Consider the following 22436-nt stretch of genomic DNA (forward strand, 5'->3'; position numbering starts at 1 on the left):
TAATAATACGGTCAAAGGAAAAACAAAGTCCTAGACTACTCTAAGCACCCTTCAACTCCAAATGGTACTTAGACCTAGTCTAATCTTGACGATGTCCACCATCCTTTGAAAACCGAAACAATTTCTATCAACAAGTGGGCACGAACTCAATAGTCCATCGATCATCATTACTGTGACCTAACTCACTTGAATTGCCGCTGCAAAACACATGTTAGTCATAGTAATCAATATTTTCATTAATCATCGAAACTCATTAGGGGCCTAAATGCTTTCACCCATATTTGGTTCTTGATGATGACAACACAACTTAGAGCTCACAAAATTGATAGTTGAAGCACAAACCTTGTTAGACATGCATGAACTTTCATGTGAGCATTCAAATCTTGGGCTTGTGTTTTCATGTGAACCTTTTAGCCTGTAAAGTACCATGCGTTTAGTGCTTAATTTGTTTAAACTTGCTTGCTTGAACTTCAAATCTCACAAGATCCAAACTGCCACATCAGTATGTCATGCATAGCGCCTTCTTCTTAAGATAGATAGATGGATAGATAGATACGTAATGGAGATATTCTAAAAATATAAGCAAATTAAAGCTAGAAAAGATAGTATACCAAAGCAAAGTGTGGACGCAATCAATTCTTCAAAGTAACACATGGTGCATGCATGTCCTTCTTTTGCGATACAAGATATAATTAGATATAAGTTTCTCTTCACATGATGACTGGCCAAAATCACATGCCCCACGACCATCACCGCATATTCCATTGTATCTTGCCAGATCAATCTTGTAACGGTTTGGTCATTTCTGACATAAATATCAGGCCACCACCACCCACAAACACAAATAAGCCAGTTATAAGGATGGGTCAAGAGACATTTGAAGATAATAAGATGAAGAACTATGGTGAGAGAAAGTTAAAGAGGGCACACAAGATAGATGAGGGAGAGGACGACTTTGAAGCTGATTTCCAAGCATTCTCTAAGAAGTGCGATGAGGAGGATGAGAGCCACTATAAGTTTATGGCTCTGCTACCATTCAAGGAAGGTCTTACTAGTGTCTCAACACCAACAGAAGGGAAAGTTCGACTCGATTTTCCCATGAAAGGTATGATTTGCTCACAAAGATGTGTATTTGTATGTTCATCACTACAATATGCAGTTATATATGTGAATCTATGTGATTTTTTCTCACACCTTTTATTCTTAATGTAAAGTTGGTGAATTGTCTTTTGTTAATAAATTCTAGTATCATTTTACAGTTTCGCATGATTATAATTTAATTTGGCATGGCCATATATTGCTTGCGCTCACGATTTTCTCATATCTTTGCCTGTTGTTTTTCCTATAAGAATTCAGTGGGCAGGTTGGGGTTGGAGGTATCTCAAAAAGGCTATTATAATAATACCACTAATTAGATCAATACTTGGATGTATATTTAATATTTTCTTAGATTATCCCAAGCGAGGTGGTTTGTTTGTTTTGTATGTTACATTTCACATGTCCTGGACCCTTGTGAGTTGTTTCTTGATAGTATGAATATCTCATATGGTAAATTTCATGAGTTCTGGTTTAGATTCATGTTCTGTAAAGAACTACCAATAGGATTGTCTATTATTATTTATTAATCAATAATTGCTTCCTCTATATAGATGATGTGATTAGTCGAGAACCAACCACTACCAATGAAGGTACCAGTGTAAGGCCAAAGCGCAAGCGCAAGACCCCGTATAGGGGCATCCGCCAACGCCCTTGGGGAAAATGGGCTGCTGAGATTCGTGATCCTGCAAAGGGTGTCCGTGTTTGGTTAGGAACATATAGAACACCAGAAGATGCAGCTAGGGCATATGATGCTGAGGCCCGCAAGATTAGAGGCAATAAGGCAAAGGTGAATTTCCCTAATGAAGGACCACCAAACATGGTGAGCAATACACCAAAACTAACTGCTACTGCAATGACCACAATGGATATTCCAGCAGAGAAAATGAATACCGATGAATTGGTGTGCCATACAAACTACTCTAATGAGGATATGTTGTCAATGGCGAACTTTAGTGGTAACAATGCTAGCTTAATTTCTGCTCAAGCTTTTGGCTTACACTATATGAAAAAGCCTCGTGTTCCTTATGACATCCCAAGCATGGGTGAGTGTTCAAATCAAAACAAAATCACATATGGTTCAAGTAATGGATTGGGCATTGAGGCTAGTAGGAACTTGAATGGATGCTCTTTCTTACCACAAGTTGGCATGCCGATGTTCATTCAACCTACTTTTGATGGTCCATCAAGGATGATAGAAAGAAATGATGTCGTGATTTCTCCTACTCTGACTAATGCCACACCAATCACTCCATTGGGTGTGGCTGGTGTTGATGTTGCAAAAAAGATGAATAAGCATCCTATTCTCCAAGAGATGGAAAATGAAGCTACTCCTATTTTACAAGGTGATGTTAGTGAGGACGTGGCGGCTGAGATTAGTATGTGGGAGTTTTATGACCACCTATTAGATAATAAGCAAAATTGATGGATCGTGCCATGATGGTCCTTATGACTTCTATCTTGTGGATACCAGCAAGTGGTAAGGCATCTATTGATTATTAATATTGGTGATAATTCAATTTTTTTACTTTCATCTTTTGCTCACACTAATTGTCTGCACTACTTTTTTTGAAAACTTTGTAGGTTCAAAGCATGCATGTTGGGGATGTAGTCACAAAAGGCTTATGTGTGTTATGACATAATGTTTTCTATGCCTTCTATTGTGTATCAGTTTGGACTATTTATTTATGCTTTGTTGTAAGCTCTGGCTAGTACTGGTAATGGAACTTAATTGATCTTGCGTGTATCATTGTAATGTAATGATAATTTTCAGGCTTTACTAAGACATAATTAATTGTAACATTTGAATATGTGGGTATCAGTTTTGGATCGTGTTGTGGCCCAGAGTATGTGTTCTTTTAGTGATGCCATGTTTGTTCTTTTGTCCATATTTCCATTGATGTCTTTATTTTAGTGTGGATATGTTATATGTTAAGGTAATGTTTGTAATGTGGAAAAATCATGTTTCTGCATTTTTCTGTGAAATCTGATTCCTTTGTTATTCCTATAAAATTCCTTCGAAATTCTATGTTCAACATGTCCTAAATGTTTTTATAATGTCAATATTGTTTATAGTTACAAGGACATTTAGAACTTGTGGTATGTGGAGAAACATTTGTTTCAATCAAATTTATTTATGTAAAGCTTGTGGGTTAGTTGTTCCTCCCATGAAAACGAGGAAAATAGGGCAGTTTTTTTGAGGGCAGGAAAATTGGGATGTGAGATTGGGATTTAGTGCTGCAAGGATGGTCCAACCCTATATACATTGTTGAAACATCATCGTAGCCTGAGTTTCTTATTTGAATAATAAACCTAACATATGTCCTCCTTCAACTATCCAAACTAGATATTTTACCTCAATAACCCGATTCTAATAGTTATGGAGCCATAAACTTTTAGAAGCCCATGAAATTCTTATTATATAAAAAATATTTATCTAACAAAATATAGTGTTTCTCATTGATACAAACAAAAATCATTTTGCATCGCCTGGATTCCGCTATATGTGGTATTGTTCTAGTTGGACAAGCATTGTTCATATGACATGAAAAAATGTAAAAATTATCTATATCTATATGTACGTATATTAAAGAACAGAAATCTCTTCCTTGATCCGTCAGCCTTTCACTCCCAGGCTCTCTTCTTTCACCACCAATTGTTTGGAGCTGCAAAACCACTCAAGCATGTGGATCGTCTATATTTTTGTCTACCTCACAATAGCTACACACAATCCTATACTCATATAAAGTAAAACTTCACTAGCAATTTTTTTGACATGCACAAGAAACTTCTTCATAGGCGACTAAAATAGGTCTCTAGGGGCGGTTGGGCTGACTGCATTGGTACCATCGATGGTGAAGATTGAGCATCGCTCGCGACGGGCTTCTGACCGCCCTAAAAATGTATTTTTAGAGGCAGATCCACTAGGAGAACTGCCTATGACAATGGTATTTACAGGGGCGGTTGCATTAGGTAAACAGTCTTTGATAACTGCTTTCTAGGGGAGATGCTAATACATGGACCGTCCCTGAATATTCATTATCAGGGACGGCTGCTGCCGTGCAACCGTCTCTAAAAATGGGTAGTCAACTGCCTCTAAAAATCAGTTTCAAATTTTTAAATTCCAACCACATTTGAGATCACGTTTTCCCACCAAATTTCAGACCCGATTGCAAATGATTAAAACTAACATCAGAAATGCACACCAGTGGACTAGTTAACTATATTAATACACTCATGATCTATAAAGCATTTAGTTCACAATTTCAAATACACATTATAAAATATTAATTATATGTGCTTATGTAGTGTGGTGGAGGGAGGAAGGCGTGACCTTATGTCTTGCGTGCAGGCCCGGTGGTGCTCGTCGGTGTCAGAGATGAGACAAGGTAGAGGCAGGTTTGTGGTGGTGCTCTGCTTGGTGAAGGCTGGTGAAACAGAGGCAGGCTGGGGCCGGGTGTCATCGGCCACAGTGCATCCTTGGCTCATCGCCGTGGTAAGGTCGCGGAGGACGGCAGCTCAAGGCGCCGCGCTCCAAGGTGTTGCGGCAGCTTTAGCGCGATCACATGGAGAAGGCAGGGTAGGGGACACAGGCGTGGTGCTACCATGGCGTACGTCGTGGTCACGGACTCAAAACCGAGGGTGTCGCAGTGGTTCAAGGGAACAGCTTGACACGGGAGGAAAATATGGCCGAGCAGGAACGTCAACACGGGGGAGCTCGTCGACAGAGTCGAGGCGCATCGGTGCAGGGAGCTTGGGGCAGTGTCATAGTGAAGGGCGAGGATGGGGCTCAGGGTGACGATGACAACGTGGTGGCAAGGCTGCGGCGTCCATGGTGTCCGCAACACGAAGGCGAGGCGGTGGATGTGGACAATAGAAACGACGAGGTCATAGACGACGTGGAGCAGAGGATGGCGAGGGCGCAGAGCACAAGGTGGTCGGTGAAGTAGATGCGTTTGACGGGAAAAAACAGGCAGACACGGTGGTGGCCACGGCTAGCGAGGTGGACGAAGACGACGGAGCATAGGGCGGAGGATGCTGGCGAGGTTGTTTGGGACATAGAGACCAGTGAGGTGGTTCAGGTGGCGCCAAGGAAAAATTTGGTAGTGTTTCCCGTGACATGACGAAATTTTTCACCCAAAGTATACTTATATATAGGGTAGTCATCTTTAGTGACTGTTTGCTTAAGTCATTTGATGCTGAAAGCTTGTCAATTTTTTGTCAGACATCTTCAGTGGCGGTTTGCTTAAGTTAGCCGCCGCAGAAGATGGTTTGCTTAAGTCAATCGCCGCTGAAGATGATCTTCGCAGGCGGCTAACATAAACCATCGCCATAGTATTATAACAAAAAAATTTGGCCCGTCAGATTCAAACCCGGGTCCGTGGGTCAACAGAGTAGAGGCTTAAACACTGCTCCAGCATAAAGAGTACGCTAGTAGTTTTTTTTCTTATAAACAAAACAACACTACTAGCGCCCGTACATCCGACGCTAGCAACATGTCCGGACGCCGAGCCATCCACCCACACCACACAGAAAAAAGAAAAAAAGAAAAGGAAAAAGGAAACCCATCCACCTCAACCAACTCGCCCCACACGGTGGACCACCCTTCGTCTGATCCCTACTAGCCAACTCGCTCCTGCCTCACTCACCCCACACGCACGAAGGACCATCCTTCGTCCGCTCCCCCCACAAGGAGCCCATCCCCACCCCTCACGAGCATGGGATCTGCCCCGCCCCTTGTCTTGCCAGCCCCTAGCAGATCCTCCTGCCGCTAACTCATCCTCACAGCCTATTCCGATACGCTTAACGCTGCAACACAATGAGCATGATAGTGCAACAACACAAGATATACTGCTATAACAATAGGTTGAAGTATGTGAAATACCATAACACATACTATTACAACAAACACCAAACAACTGCTGCAATAGCATACAAACTACTGCAGCATACATATTGAAGTATTGAATGAAGCAGTTGAAACACCATGAACATAGTATTACAATAGCAACGAACAACTGCTGCAACAACATGTAACAACTAATACAACAACATAGGTTTAAGTATTGGATAGATCAACCGAAACACTATGGACATAGTATTACAACAACACCGAACAGCTGTTGCAACAACAAGCAACAACTAATACAATAGTGGAGATTGAAGCATTAGATGGAGCAACTAAAACACCATAGACATAGTACTACAACAACACCGAACAACTGCTGTAGTAATATGAAAGAAGCTACTAGAACATGCAGATTGAAGCAACTGAAACAACATCATGAAACACAGTATTACAACAAATGACTGAAACCTACTGCAACGTCTAGAGAGAACCATTGCATTAATGACGAGACTTAAACATGAGAGCTCACCAAAACTGAAAGCCCAAGTTTGGTTTTGGTAACTAATGACACCAAGTTGCTAATGCCTTGTGTTTAAGTGATTTGAGTTAGGCATAGCAACTCATGTGATGAAGGTGCAAGGTGGCATGGAAAGGTGGCCACATGATCACAAAGAGATTAATCATGAAGTGGAGATCATGGTGATAGACAAGGAGTAAAGTGAACAAGGCAAAGGTATAAACATAGGGTTTTACTTTTGCCGATCTTAGTTGAGTAGATAAGTGATTGACCGGATTTAGGATAGATAGCCAACTATCAAGAAGGGAAATCACGGTCATCTCTTGAATCAAGTGCTACAAGGTCCATATCTTGAACATATGTATTAGGATCTAGTAAAGTGCTAACCTAACTCCTTTGATGAAAGTGTTTGTTTGAAATGCTAACACACATGCATATTGGTGGTGGACACTTGGTGGTGTTAGCACATTTGCAAAGGATGTGGAGTTCTTAGGGTAGAGAGGGGTTTGGGTTCCTCTCGGGATTCGGCGCTTTTGAGAAAATGAAATGCATATTTTCTATTGCATCGGTGGGGAATTTGGAGAAGTCGCAGGAGTGTTTCCTAGTAAGAAACACTCATCGGACGCAGTGCATGGAGGCATCGACACAGGCCTTTAGTGTCCGGTGTATTGTCAGAGTCTGGCCAGAGCAACCAGAGCGCACCGGACGCTCTGCACCAGACGCAGAGGGTCTGCCGTTCGAGCGTCCGGTGCTTGTTGGGGTCAGCATGCTAGACTTCGAGGCTTTCTGACAAAGCACCGGACGCACCGGAGTGAGTCTGGTGCTCAGCGTCCGGTGTTTGAGAGTTTTGCAAACCTCTCTGTGTACGTGTCCGGTGAGCACAGGACGCATCCGGTGCTCACTTGGTCGCATCCGGTGGTCCACAGGTGACCATTGGAGATCAATGCGCGAGATTCAAATCGTTGACGCGTGGCAGCTATCCACGCACCGAACGCAAGGCTGCAGCGCCCTGTGGTTCGCTGTAGTGAGTTCGGTGACCCCGACTGTTGCCCAATGAAAAGAGCCAACGACTCTTTTATTGAGGGGGCTTATAAATAGAAGGTGGCCGGCTTTGGGGAATTCTCTAATGCACATTTGATTACTTAAGGCATACATTGAGCTAGAGAACACTCTCTCCACTCATCTCCTTGCTTGATTGCTAATCATAGTGAGATTGAGTGAGATTCAAGTGCATTGCTTAGTGAGTTGCATCTAGTGGCACTTGATCCTTGAGTTTGCTGCAGATTTTTCTTGTTACTCTTGGGTGTTTCTCGACATCCTAGACGGCTTGAAGCAGCGGAGGTGTTGAGCTCGTGATTGGAGATTGTTTTGAGCCCCACCAAGTGATTTGTGAGGGGTTCTTGAGCCTTTCCCGTGGGAGATCATAATTGGCTACTCTAGTGGATTACTCGTGGCTTGGAGGATCCCCATCTTGTAAGTGGATGTGCGACACCCGCTGAGGGTTTGGCTTTGGATTGCCAATTAGCTCACGATCCATCAAGTGGGTGTATCGTCACAACGAGGACTAGTTTGCCAGGAAGCAAGTGAACCTCGGTAAAAAATCTTGTGTCATCTCTTGCCAAGGATTATCTATTGTGATTGTGATTGTAAGTGATTGGTTGGATTATATCTCTACTCTACAATGTTGGTATAACAATTACTCTCCACTTCTTTACTTACTTTCATACCTTGCTAGTTGTTTAGCTTGTTAAGTATAATCTTCTTATTTAGGAGTGTAGCTAGCCTTCTCTTGTTGTTGTGATTTAGTGTTTAGCCTTGTACTAGTTTGTATAGGTGGCTTGCATAGCTTAGTTGAGCTAGTGCTAGAGTTACTTTGCCATTTGTTTTACTAACTCACTTGCTTAGTTAAGTTTGTAGAAATTTAATTTTAAATTGGCTATTCACCCCCCTCTAGCCATTTGGACCTTTCAAAAACCCTACCCTACTGCAACATCACTTGAAAACATATCGCAACAACCAGAGAATACTATTACAACACGCGCGAGCGCTAAAACCCAAGAGCTCGTCAAAACCTTAACCACCATCACATCCCATTGAAGGGTCGAGATGGCGGACTAGAGGGGGGGTGAATAGTCCTTTCTAAAACTTATTACGCCGGCTAACCGAAACAAATGCGGAATTAAAACTATCGGTCTAGCCAAGACTATACCCCTCTATCTAAGTTCTCTAGCACCTTGTAAAAGATCCTAAACAAGCAAACAAGGTGCTACCTTAGCAAGAGCTCACCTAACCAATTCTAGGAGCAAGGTCACACAAACCTATGCAACTAGTACTTTGCAAACCGAGGAAGCTCCTACACAAACTAGTGAGGCAAAGCGCACAAAGCCTAAGCTCACTAGCAAGCTCAATAACAAGGCAACTAAAGCCAAATTAGAGAGTGCAAAATACTTAGCTACACAAACTAAGCAATGTGACTAACAAGGTTACACAAACCAAATTAGTCACGCAAGGGAACTACTTCTAGCTACACAAGCAAGAAGGTAACTAGCAAGCTTTACAAGCTAACTAATTACAAGAGCAACTACACAAGCACAAGTATATGAATGTAAGAACAAGCTTGTGTTAGGGACTTGCAAACCAACAGGAAGAACAAATGTTGACACGATGATTTTCTCCTGAGGTTCACTTGGTTGCCACCAAGCTACGTCCCCGTTGAGACAAGCTCCAAGGTTGCCGCCGGTCCTCTTGCTAGTGGTGACCCGCAAGTCACACTCTCCCACATGGAGTGCTTACCACAAGCTCTAGCACTTGACCCGGCCGGACCACTTGTCGCTCTTCACGTCTCGCTCAACTAGAGTTGCTCTTCGCGATCCCCGCGGGGTGAGCACCGTACCCCTCACAATCTCTTCTCCGGAGCACCGCACAATCTCCTTGCGTGCTTCGACGGAGTCACAAGCCACCAAGCCGTCTAGGAGGTGGCAACCTCCAAGAGTAACAAGCACCACCAGCTTGCAACACGAACACCTAGTGCCACTCGATGCAATCTCTCAATGCAACGCACTAGAATCACTCACTCGCTATTGATTCGCACTCTTGCAAGCACAAGTGAGTTAGAGGCCTTCCTAGCACTCCCCAAGCATGGACACTAAGTCCCAAGGGTGCTCAGCCCCAGCCAAGGCCGGCCACCACTTCTATTTATAGCCCCAAGGGCTAAACTAGCCGTTGCCCCTTCACTGGGCAAAACACGTGGGCACCGGACGCTCACAGGGAGCCACCGAACGCTCAACACACAGCGTCCGGTGCTCAGCTGACCGCGCCGTGTCACTAGCCGTTTGAACTCGACCGTTGCCGCCAACGGCTACTGCGCCCGCGCGCCTGCACAGTACCACCGGACGCTCTACTGCATCACACCGGACGCGTCTGGTGCACACCGGACTCGTGCGCAGAGAGCTCTGTAAACTCGCACGGTCACCGGACGCAAGCCACCGGACGCACCCTGAGCGTCCGGTGCTCACCGGACTCATGCGCAGAGAGGGTCGCCAAACCGCCCGCACACCGGACACTGAGCACCAGACTCACTCCAGTGCGTCCGGTGCACTTTGCTACACCCGACAGCAAACCGGACGCTAAAGGCCAGCGTCCGGTGCCTCCACACAGAGCGTTCGGTGAGAGAAACACTCCCGCGACTTCTCCAAATTTCCCACCGGCGCAATAGAAAATATGCACTTAATTTTCTCAAAAGCCACACCTCTCTCAACCCTAGAAACTCCACCTCCTTTGCAAATGTGCCAACACTACCAAGTGTACACCACCTTGTGCATGTGTGTTAGCATTTTCACAAACATTTTCCCAAAGAAGTTAGCCTCTCAAACTTGCCACGCCACTCGATCCTAACACGAATGCAAAGTTAGATCGCTCAAGTGGCACTAGATGACCGATATGCAAACAAGTTTGCCCCTCTTGATAGTACGGCCATCTATCCTAAATCCGGTCATAAACTTCTCTACACACCTATGACCGGTGAAATGAAAATGCCCTAGGTTATACCTTTGCCTTGCGCTTTTCATTCCGTCTCCTCCAATGTTGATGCAACACATGCACCAACCAATCACCAAATGATATGATCCACTTCATATCATCACGTGACCGTATTGGTTCTTCGATCTTGACCTCACTTGCTCTTCACCGTTGCCTCGGTCCATCGGCGCCAAGTCTTGCTCAAGCTTCACCGTCACACGCGGTCACTCGCTTCAAAGCCTCCGACTTGCCCTTCACTCTTGCAACCGGTCCATCGAGCCAAGCCTCATCTTGATCTTCTCCAACTTGGTCACATGACTCCATGTCATGTCTCATATGCAATGAGCTCCTCCATCCTCATATAATTACATGTGGACTAATCTCCTGTGTATCTCACGTAAACACTATTAGTCCACCTAGGTTGTCACTCAATTACCAAAACCAAACAAGGACATTTCACCCATATATCCAGACCAAGAGGAGAAATAGGAGGAGGAGGATGAGGAGGACGAGTAGGAGTTGAAAAACATGGAGGAGGAGAGGAGGAGGGCTCAGATCTAGATCTATAGGAGAAGAGGATAAGGGCTCAGATCTAGATCTATAGGAGTAGGGAGGGGGAAGGAAGGTCTCAGATCCAAATTGTCTCCACCTACCTCATCGGAGGCGCGTTGTCATCCATGGAGGTCGTAGAGCGAGGGAGAGAGTACGAAGAGAGGGAGGCATGCCGCTCACTGCAAGCCGCTGTCGTCACCCCTGGTGGCATAGGGGCATGGAGGTCGTAGCGGGGTGAGGGAGGGAGGAAGGGGGACAGATGGCTCGCCAGCGGCGCAGTAGAGTGCGGGCAAGAGCGGCGGGGCAAGAGAGAAGATGGACAACAGCTTGAGGGAGAGAAGGAGGCAGCAGTGGATTGAAAGCAGATAAAACGAGTAGACAGCTGCGTTTGTCCGTCTGGACGTCTTATATATATCATTACCATAAACAAAAAATTTACAAGTTCAAACACGCGGCTCAATATAGTTATGGAATATGGCCTTGTTTAGTTCCGAAAAGATTTCGGATTTCGGTACTGTAGCACTTTCGTTTGTTTGTGACAAATATTATCCAATTATGGACTAACTAGGATCAAAAGATTCGTCTCGCGATTTCCAGCTAAACTGTGTAATTAGTTTTTGCTTTCGTCTATATTTCATGCTTCATGCATGTGCTGCAAAATTCGATGTGATGGGGAATCTTGAAAACTTTTTGCTTTTTGGGGTGAACTAAACAAGGCCTATCACAAACAACGAACAACGAAATAACATGAATTACATCCACATATATATATATACAAGTGCTATTCTACACGTGTAGAATACTATTCTACACCAAAGTGTTATATCGAACAAAATTCAGTATTGTTCGGTACTCGTGTTTCAGTATTATTCAGTATTTCGCGGTTCTAGATGTACGACTGGATGATATTGAATGTTGTTCAGTATTGCTCAGTATTTTTTTACTCAGTTTTGACTTGCGGTGGAGAATAATAATCTACATCTAGGGTGTACAATAGTGCTGTATATATATATATATAAAATTGTAGGGGTATAAACCCCTATACCCTTACACCTAGACTTGGGCCAGGAGGCTTGGCCCATTACGAGACAAGTTTGAAGCTTGATCCGGCTGCTTGGAGTTTCGCGCAAGGAAACAAGACGTGAAGATCAAGCAGGATTCTAGTCGGTTAGAATAGGAATTGATATCGAACTATCTATGACAATTGTAACCGACTAGGATTAGTTTCCAGATCTGTAACCCTGCCCTCTGGACTATATAAGGAGAGGCAAGGGATCCCCTAGACAATTCATATTAACACAATCCAATACAATAAGACGCAGGACGTAGGTATTACGTTCACACGGCGGCTGAACCTGGATAAAAACCTTGTCTGTGTCTTGCGTCACCATCAAATTCGTAGCTTGCGCACCGTCTACCGATAAACTACAACCGTAGGTATACCCAAAGGTAGACTGCCGACTAGCTTTTGTTTAATACGTACGTACTCATATCCATGCAGCATTATGGAACAAGACCCAAGTATCATGGAAAAAACTAACACACTCCATACGGATCCGTTCCTCAGTGCAGAACACGACCATGACTGCCATGGTACCACCCATGCGGCGTGGTTGCCGCAGCCTCCGCCTCGACAATGATGCTCGTATTGGCGAGGAAACGGATGGGCCAGAGGAGGAAGATGAGGCCTCGCTGCTTCGGGCACCACCAAAAGTCGTCCAGCAATACCATCTTTGCATGTTCTTCCAGACTTCCACCACCGTCGGACACGCTTCGTCGCCTTCAACCTCCCACAACAACCGTATTGCTTTGGCGTCGACGATGGCACCTTCGTTAAACTTGTATAGTAAAAGAGCTAAAACACACTTAGCGTCTTCACGCCCATGGCGCGCCTCAGCATAGCATCTCGACTCATGGATGGTAGGTGCTAATGCATACACCCCGATGGCAGGTGCTGATGCACACACCCAACCCACGTGGAACCAGAGCTACTTAGGCTTTGTTTGGATGTTGTCGGATTCACCTCAATCCACCGGTGTTGGAGTGGATTTGGGTGGAATTTAGTTTAAGTTCCACTCCAATCTACCCCAATACATGTGGATTGATGCGAATCCGACTACATCCAAACAAGGCCTTAGCGGAGATGAATCATAGCACGTGCAGCACGCGCGCAGCGCACCGAGAGTGTGATCAGCATCCACGACGATCGGACACCGTCACTGAGCCTCCGCGGCGTGCTGATGTGGCGTTCCCCAACAACACCTCGTCGCGCATGGCCTGGCCGCACGCGCAGCACCGAGGTCGACGTCCGCGGCCCCCGGACACCGTCGCCGATTGATTTGCTGCCCATGGAGCCTGATGCGCGGAGGGCGTAGCAACGCCAGTACGCCACCGCCGCCGATGTGAGCAGAAGGTTTAGGCATGGACTGGTCTGGTCCTGCAGCCGGCGACTGGCCTGTTGTTAAGTGGGTTGTCATGGTGGGCCGAAGCCTGAAAGGGAATATGGGCTGGGCTTGGCCTGTGAGGCTTTGCATATATGGTGTCTTCGGGCAATTCGGTATATATCGGTTTGGTGTGAACTAAAAGCCAACGCCAACGCCAATGTCAATATCTTGGGAAACTTAGCTTAGGATTGAATGATAAGGTTGTTTTAGTGGTAGATGTTTTCATCGAGAGTGAAGTAATGACTTTATCGATCTCAAAATATATGTTGAGCTAGCCTCGATATTTTGGAGGTGCTCATAGGAATAGAAATGTGTGCATGGATTTTCATAGAAGTAAGTGTGTATACATGTTGTGTGAGTGTTTATGTCCATACTATGATTAAAAAAATATTACCACATCATATGCACAAATCGCCTAAGGTGTTGCGAGTGTTTTGCTAGTCAAGGGCGGCGATGGAGGGCATGGGCACAGCGGGTTAAGGTTGCTGGTTCAACAAAGAAGTAGAAATATGCTTCAGTAAGGGTAGCTCATCCCTAGTTAGTCAGTCAGACACATTTCTAGATAATGGAAAAAATATATTCGGAGGATGAAGAGCAATCTTAGAACAACTTCAATAGTGTTCTTACTTGAGCCCCATAGCTAAATATCGACGTCCAGCCAAAAAAACTCAGCTCTAGCAAAGCCCTTACTAGAGCCTCCAATTTGAGATGGGCACCTAAATCCACCCTCCAAACCCTATTCCCATAGGAGAATGGGGGCTCACCCTTCAGCCCCATAAGGACGTGGAGAGCCACGCCCCCTCCCCTGCCATGGCCGTAGTGGCCTTCCTCCACTGCCCACCCGATTCCACCACACCCCATCCCCTCTGGCGACCACGAGCACGGACGCCTCCACTATGGGCGGCCCCTCCGATGAGCACAAGAGCAGCCCCTGTCATGGCCATCACAGCCTTCCTCTACCACCTGCCCGCCTCCATAGTGACATCTCTCCTTCGGCGAGCACGAGCACGGCTGCCTCCACCGTGAGCGGCCCCCTGCCATGGCTGTCGCGGCCTTCCTCCGCCGCCTGTCCGCCTCCACCATGCCCTCCTCCCCTCCAATGAGCGCAAGCATGGCTACTCGTATCCGTCAACGGCCCCTTGGGCGAGCGTGGGTGTGGCCCTACCATGGTCCTCGCAGCCCTCCCCTACCGTCGACCCACTTAGAACGCGCCCTCCGCTCTGACGAGCGTGATCACAATCACGCCTTGCTGCTGTGGCGGCCCTCCACCACAGCTGTCCTCCCATGGCCAGCTCGCTCCCCTCCCATGGGTGAAGAGACAAAGAAAAGAGAAAGAGGAAGGGAGAGTAAGTGACAAGCAGGTACCATGTGTCCGTGGCTATGGCAAAGATTTTGGAAGCAAAAATTTGGGCTAACAAAATAGGGTGGCACCCAAATAAAAAATTGAAAGGTTGTGATTTGGGGGCTATGGCTGAAGATGCTCTTGTTACATCTCAAAATGTAAAACAGTCGAAAGGAATTTATGAAACTATAACTCAAAACCTGATTGTAGAAATAAAAGCCATGCAAATGACGCAAAGAGTCGTATTGCCAAGTTCTTTAGCTTACGACCACTACTACAAAAAATATTTTGCGAGACGTTTTGAAATAAGCCTCCGAGGCGGGCAGCATTTTCAACCGCCTCGGTTAATGGTAGGCATTAACCGAGGCGGTCATTTTTTATTAACCAAGGCGGTTATGAGAACGCCTCACAAAATTGATTAACCGAGGCGGGCACGGACAGATTAAAAAATGCCCGCCTCGGTTAATATCGATTAACTGAGATAGTTGTAACACAGACGCCTCGATCAATATATTAACCGAGACGAGCATACTATAAATCCCGCCTTAGATAATATTGGCCCATTTTAGAGCCCAAACTAGCCATCTTGGCTCGATAGCGTGCAGAACATATATATATATCTTCTACAACTAAAAAGACAAAGTAAGACCACGTGCGACAATTTTTTTTCGCTTCCATCGGTCCGTTGTCTTGCGATCCCACGCGTGCCACCCTTTCCATGTTTTTTTCGCGCCGACAGGTGGGCCTCGATGCGAGACGCGCCCCTCACACCCCCACGGCCCACGCACACCCGGCCTCGCCTCTCCGCTCCATCCCCTCCCGTACTCCTGGGAGCATCGCCGCCGCCAACGCAGCGGCTTGGAGAAGCCATTAGCCATGGCGGCTCATGCGACGATCTCCTTCTCCTACTACTACAAAATAACCAAGTGACAGTGTGACGCCACGCGCAGAGCGACCATGGCCCTGCGTGGTGCTACTGCCGTAGATCTGCCCCACTGCACATTCAGTCCCTCAGCACTCCACATCCACGTTCTGCTTCGCCGTCTCATCAGCTGCTAGGTTTTGGCTGCCGCCATGGCGACGACGAGGGCCCTGAGAAGACCCCGTCCATCCCCGTTCCTCGCGCTCCTCCGCCCTACCCGCTCCAACTCTACGTCGCCCTTCCCGCCCCTCGCGATCCAATCGAGAGGGTTGGATAGGGCGTAATAGGCATCGTCATGTGCGTCACAGGTGCCAGTGCCTTTATCGGATCATGGATCGTCAATTTTCAATCGTGGGTACAGTGTCCGCGGCAACTCCGGCGTAGGTACATGCTGCTACTCCCTGCCTCTTGTCTCCCATCGTTGTCCCCATCTCTCTCCTTCTGTGCAATTGCTTACTTTGCGATATTGGTGCGATTGGTCATCACTGACGGGGCATGTGGCCACAATTGATTCCAATCATGTTCTTTCGGATATGTTACTTTCCAGTTCGCAGGCTAGCTCAAAGTTTTCTCGTTGCCTGGTATTAGGGTTAAAATTCACTAGCAACAAGCTAGCAACTTTCAGTTCACAGATCACTTACTTTTCCTCCCCGTTTGATGAAAAAATAGCTATTACTTTTTTAGATTCACTATTGATATGTTTGATTTAACAATGCTCTTATGCAGGAAAACCTTCACTTTTAGATATGCCAATTTCAATCTCACGGATCCTCTTCAGCCCCTATGGAGGTGAGTTATTGCCTATGTCGTTGTAGGCATATGGCAGTATGTCACTGATCGCATTAGCTCTAAAAGTTGCATTACCATCATGTATTGGTTATTATTTGTTTGGGCTGCAGATTTTTCTATGAAGACCAAATGAGTTTATTTTGAGCATGCGTTATAAGCTTGCAGTCCTCTCAAAATCATACAATAGCAACACTCTAGAAACAGGTTGGAAATTGTTGCCTAAATCTATTATTTGGCGGAAGATTCAATTAATATGTTTGAGAGGTAATGTTTATTGATTTGGTGTTCACTTTGGCAGTTGGCATCTATAGTGTTCATCTTTAAAAAAAGATTGTCTAAATGGTTGTTGGATTTTTCTCACATGTTGTTTGATTAGTCTTATCATACTCCTTGATAATTAAATTTAGTTTCTTCTATGAGAAGCTATTACAGCTTGGGGTCCAGCCCTAAATAGCATATGTATCACTTTCTTTTGGTATGAGAAATAATCATTAAGGGAACAAAAGGTACACATTGTTTTGGTCTAAAAATTACTGACATGAACACATTTTATCATTGGTTATGGTCTAACATTGCAAAATTAAGTAGGCTTCATTTGCTTTGACAAAAATGAAATTGCCAAATCCTAAATAATGGCAATAATAGGAACATTTAGTTTATGTTATAATAGGATGTCCTGTGGGTGGATCTCTGCAAGTTCTATGTCATTTAGTAGGAAAATGATTTTTCATATGTAGGAGCCTTTCAATTTGGACATTATATCGAGCTTCCATCGCTAGCTAGCAAGAGCAAAAGGGGAAAATTAAAATCATCAATGGTGTGTGATCAGACCCTTGATTCTCAGGTACTGTTTAGTTTGTTGTTCATGTCCAAAACACCATACTTGAATATTTGAACTAATTTGAAACTTTGAACCTCTTTCATAAATAGTTAGGATCATGATCATAGCACTAATTCTGTTCTGAAATTCTCTACTACAATAGAAATATTGTGTAAAAATCAGAATTCTTGCCACAACTTGTGGAATTAAGGAAGAAAGGATGGTAGGCATCCTCTTGCCTTTAATTTGTTGGGTGTCAGTTTGATCTATGAATGTTCAATCCATGGGGGAAAATAAATGTCTTTAGTTATCTCAATTAACTGTAGCTATTTGTTGCTGCTTCTCAGTGCCTGCAGTTGTCCATTGAGTAAACTTTTTAAGATAACAAAAGGGGCTCAGTGTACCACTTATCTTAGGCTGACACATTCAATTGGTTTTTCATCTTGACTTGAGTTGTAGTTTAAAAAAATATGTGATCTGTATATAGCTACAGTTCAGTAAACAATTAAAGAATGTCCATTGAGTAAACTTTTTAAGATAACAAAAGGGGCTCAGTGTACCACTTATCTTAGGCTGACACATTCAATTGGTTTTTCATCTTGACTTGAGTTGTAGTTTAAAAAAATATGTGATCTGTATATAGCTACAGTTCAGTAAACAATTAAAGAATAAATTTATTTAGTAATAATAGGTATATAGCTATAATTAAAGAATAAATATATATAGCTTCAGGGGCCTGCAACAGTCAGCACCTTCACTGAAATAGGAAAGCTGGCAGATGTTTTACATATGAGATGGACATGCTCCCTTTCTCTTGATGCAGCAAGATTTAATGGCACAATATGAAAACTTACTATTTCAAAATATGCAGTTCCACTATCGTCTCTGCACCCTGCTTATCTGCTCCTATTTATTGATTATTCAAAATGAAGGTGTTTGTTGATTAGCCATGTAAATTTATTATTTTATAAATACTATACAGATTATTGTGGCCACATTGAAAGTTGTCGAATCTCTCTAGATCATATATTATTGTTGAACTATTTTCCTATATCTGATCATGTCATCTTTAGTTTAGACAAGGGAATAGTTGGTTTAGCATGAACTATGATTATTTTAGTAGATGAATGACTCAAGAAGTGGGCTCTCTTCCCTAGGAAGGGTTTGGCAAGGCAAGCTACCTCCAGAACATTCAGATCCAAGTGCCACCGTTGTCATCAGCTCTTCACTGCCTTGCACCCTTGCCTCTTCTGTAGACAGACCCAATGCCATGATATACACCGGTTCCTGCTCCTTTGCTGTAAAGCCACCATAACAGACGCCTCCTACGCCTCCCAGAGACAAACCCATCCCAGCACCTATGCACTTCCAAGGTCAGCTTGCTCTTATATCCAATAATACACTGCCTGCTGGGAATGGGAGTTTAGGAAGAAGATTTCTTGGCAAATTATCTATATTATTCTACATTGATTAATTGTGGTTATATTGCTAATTTGATTTCTCTACTCTTTCTGTTCAGACCATAGCCAGTTCGAGAAGAGGAGGGAAAATTTTGCCAAAGAGAATGGTATTGTTATAGTTGATTTTGAACACCCATCTATCTGTGCCGATCTATATCCTCCAGCTTGCTTCATTATGCCTTTGTTTTGATAGTAGTTCTCAATTGATGGCTTTAGCTTGTTAGTTGGGAAAAACAATCTGCAGTTCTGCACTGTCATTTCAGCAAAAACTATATAAAGTTTGGAACTGTCATCAATGGCTTTGTCTTTTGAATTGAGAAGGAGCTGCTGATCAAATTAACCATGAGTAAAAGTTTTTCTACAGAAGGTACTATCACCTCATTACTTATCTTAAATTAGCCACTTTATGTAACTGCTTCCATTTTTATCGTTCTTAATTTTTGAAATGGAGAAAGGGAGAGTCAGATCAGAGGGAGGGAAGGACATTATTTTAGAGGGAGAGCTTTTTTAAAAAAATTACTTATGGCTATATTATTCCTTGAAGCATCCAAAATAGTTGTTCCAGTTAGATGCTTTGTGTAAATTAGATTACTTAATGAGCCTGCTCCAATCAAAATGTGTCCCTGCTATTGTTTATAATATATATGGCCACTTTTGTGTTGTCATGATTTTAGAACATGTCACTTAGGTATAGTTCAAATGAGACTACAGAAAAACCTCCAAGGTGAATATATTGTGATTTTATTGTCACGTGGTATTTTGTCACAAATTGAAACCACGCCACCACTATCATTTTTATGATGATCAGTTGATCACCGAATCATGTCTTTCATTTTCAGAATTTGTTGTTTCCATATCATTTTACACTGCATTGTCTTCAATACTGTTGGCTATATAATTTCTGGTTTGTGCAGATTAGCTACCAAGCCGGACTATACCCATCTCAGTGATGTTTATGAATGATGGTAAGATCTATGATGTTGGACAACTTGCCCCTCCGTTGTGTGAAGATAAAGCTTTGCTGAAATGGGGCTGAAGTGAGAGACAAATAATATTTTTTTACTTATTACTATATTTGCTTCACAAGGCAAGAAGTGGGTATGGTTGCCACTGGATCGCTCAGAGTAAATTCCATTAGAAGTAAGGTTATAGTAATGAAATGAAACTATAAATGGGAGTTGTTCATCTGCCTCATGACTCATTTTGATCTCAAACAAGTGACCTCATTTTAATCTGAGACAAGTACTTGTCTGTTAGTAGTAGATAGTCAGTAGTAGATATATGATGTTAATGTATTGGATCCCTGAAGAGCCCTAATTGTCCGTTGCAAGTGCTTATCGCCTTGAAGTTGGACACTCGTATATTTTGATAAATTGATGTTGTCTTTTCATGATTTATTGATGAGTATGTAAACAAGATGCTCATAGATTAGCCAAACAGGCTCGACAATTTGATTCTGAGTGTTGTACTTCTACCTGGAAAAAAGTTTTTCTGGTATTTCTATAATGTATTATGATTTGAGCGCTCCAAAACATTGAAAAAAAATTCTAATCCTGTTGCAATTTTTTTCAATCCTATAGCAACGTATCGGCATAAATTATTGACTTATCTTGTGATATATGTGTTTTTAATATAAAAGTTTATTTATCTCGTAGCAACGCACGGGTTTGTTTGTACCGAAACCGATAGAGAGATAGTTGAATCTGTCAGAAAAATTCCATCAAATCCTGGGAAGGAGGAACTTGTGCTCATAGATTATATTGCAGTGTCAAGAAATCACAGAGTGTCTTTTTTAGCCACATGAATACTTATCCGACGAGGTAACAGATGCGAGTCATAATTGTAAATAAAACATTAGCAACTTCAATGTCCTTCTCTTTCATGCCTTAATGTATGCAGGTCATAGATACTTATATTAATTTATTGAAGGCCCAGGATGGTTTAAAAAAAAGCAAGGAGGTACAGCCTATCTTGAAACTGCATGCTTAACTCATGTATGAAGGAGGTTGGAGAAAAGAATGTGACCATGGAAGATGTTTACCCTAATCATGGCCATCGTCCTGCCTTAGTTCAAAGGGTGCTAACTTACTTGGACCATATTCATAATATGGTAGTGATTTTCTGAATCAACTACGAGGAGTTTTATTATCAAAATTTTATGCCTAATAAAATGTTTATTATTTGATTTTATAGGTTTTCCTTCGAATAAATGTTACGAGTACTCACTGGTACTTTGCTGTTATAAACGCTGACAAACGTGAGGTTCAGGTGCTAGACTCTTTGGGAGATATGTTCGGACGTGCTGACCTAAAAAAAATTATATGTATCTTCTAATATAGCTATTTGTACATATTTTAGATTTAGAAAAACTGATTGATCCTTCTTCTATGAACAAATAGCGAATTGGATTGCGGAGACAAATAGATTTCGTATTCAAGGAGGGAAAAGGCCCGAAAGAGCACAAATGGCCGGATGTCAAAGTTGATGATTGGCCCGAAAGAAAAATAGATTTCGTATTCAAGGAGATGCGGCGGAACTTATTTGTGGATTTACTAGCGTACGAAAGAAATGGATATCGAAGATTTCTTCCTGCCGATATTAAACATTATCTTGGTCGTATCACGGAAAGATCTATAAAGTAGAATTTGTGAGCCTATAACGTCGTGCTCTCCGTGACCGTGTTTGATTTCACGATCTTTGTTTCTTTAAGTTAAATGTAACTTTATAGTTAGTATTTAAGTTCTATTATAATATTATTATCTTATTGTGTGATCCGTGTATTTTAAATAAAAAATATTAGCTATCCCGTAGCAACGCACGGGCACGTTACCTAGTATATATATATATATATATATATATATATATATATATATATATATATATATATATATATATATATATATACACCGAACTTAGCCACTCAAGGTTTCAACCCACTCCCTTCTCAGCCGCACACAGCCGAACTCGCCCCCTCCCCTTTCCCCTCGTGACTCCCTCTTCTCTGCCCGACGCACAGAGCTTCCTCCCTCTCGCGAGCGCCCGACTCACCCCTAGAAGAGGTCGCGGGTTGGAGGCGCCCCCTGTCTCTCTCTCTCCATCGTCTCACCCTCTGTCCCCATGGCGCCCCTGGAAGAGGCCGCGAGTTGGAGGCGCCCCTCTCCCTCTCCTCCACCTCACCCTCTCCCCCCATGGCGCCCCTGGAAGAGGTCGCGGGTTGGCGGCGCAGGGTCTCCTCCCGCTCCCTCTCCTCTGCATCTCCCTCCTCCCTCCGGTGGAAGTGTGGGTCCAAGGTGGCGCATGACCAGGCGCCGCGGCGGGGGCATCGGGGTTGGAGCTCGATCCGGCGAGGAGCCGCCCGATTCGGTGATGAGAAGGCTGGATCCAGCGAGGTGGAGCTCGATCCGGCAAGGAGAAGCCCGGATCCGGTGAGGTGAAGCTCGATGCGACGAGGAGAAGCCCGAATGCGGTGTGCTCGTGTAGCCGCGGTGCTGGATGGCGGTGCGGATCCGGCCAGTGGAGCGATGACGTTTGGATGGGCTCGACGGGCTCCTTGACGAGCTACACGCGCCTGTCGATGGATATTTTTTGTTTTTTTATTTTATTAACCGAGGCGGGCAGCAAACCGTCTT

The 22436-nt window shown here is 43.9% G+C and overlaps 1 protein-coding gene and 1 long non-coding RNA gene across 7 annotated transcripts; both read left to right on the forward strand.

Annotated features, from left to right (window-relative positions):
• LOC8077884 (ethylene-responsive transcription factor RAP2-2) lies at nt 814-2906 on the forward strand. Its single transcript, XM_002444412.2, has 3 exons — nt 814-1105; nt 1650-2575; nt 2680-2906. Exons 1-2 carry the CDS (start codon nt 862-864, stop codon nt 2519-2521), a joined length of 1116 nt encoding a protein of 371 aa, XP_002444457.1. The 5' UTR covers nt 814-861; the 3' UTR covers nt 2522-2575; nt 2680-2906.
• Nucleotides 15581-20275, forward strand: LOC110437105. 6 transcript variants are annotated; one of them, XR_002455222.1, is made up of 5 exons: nt 15581-16122; nt 16465-16527; nt 16638-18914; nt 19024-19174; nt 19722-20275. It is a non-coding gene; the product is annotated as an uncharacterized LOC110437105 (long non-coding RNA). The 6 variants fall into 6 exon arrangements; XR_002455220.1 differs by having other exon boundaries at nt 16638-18720; nt 18867-19174; XR_002455221.1 differs by having other exon boundaries at nt 16638-17371; nt 18505-19174.

The sequence above is a fragment of the Sorghum bicolor genome, chromosome 7, assembly GCF_000003195.3.
Source record: "Sorghum bicolor cultivar BTx623 chromosome 7, Sorghum_bicolor_NCBIv3, whole genome shotgun sequence".
In the NCBI taxonomy this organism is placed as follows: Eukaryota; Viridiplantae; Streptophyta; class Magnoliopsida; order Poales; family Poaceae; genus Sorghum; species Sorghum bicolor.

What these genes read in the sequence shown, in the direction of transcription:
- LOC8077884 (XM_002444412.2), top strand. Translation starts at nt 862, where the DNA reads ATGGGTCAAGAGACATTTGAAGATAATAAGATGAAGAACTATGGTGAG. An exon ending in ACTCGATTTTCCCATGAAAG is followed by an intron (nt 1,106 to 1,649) that starts GTATGATTTGCT and finishes TCCTCTATATAG; the next exon opens with ATGATGTGATTAGTCGAGAA.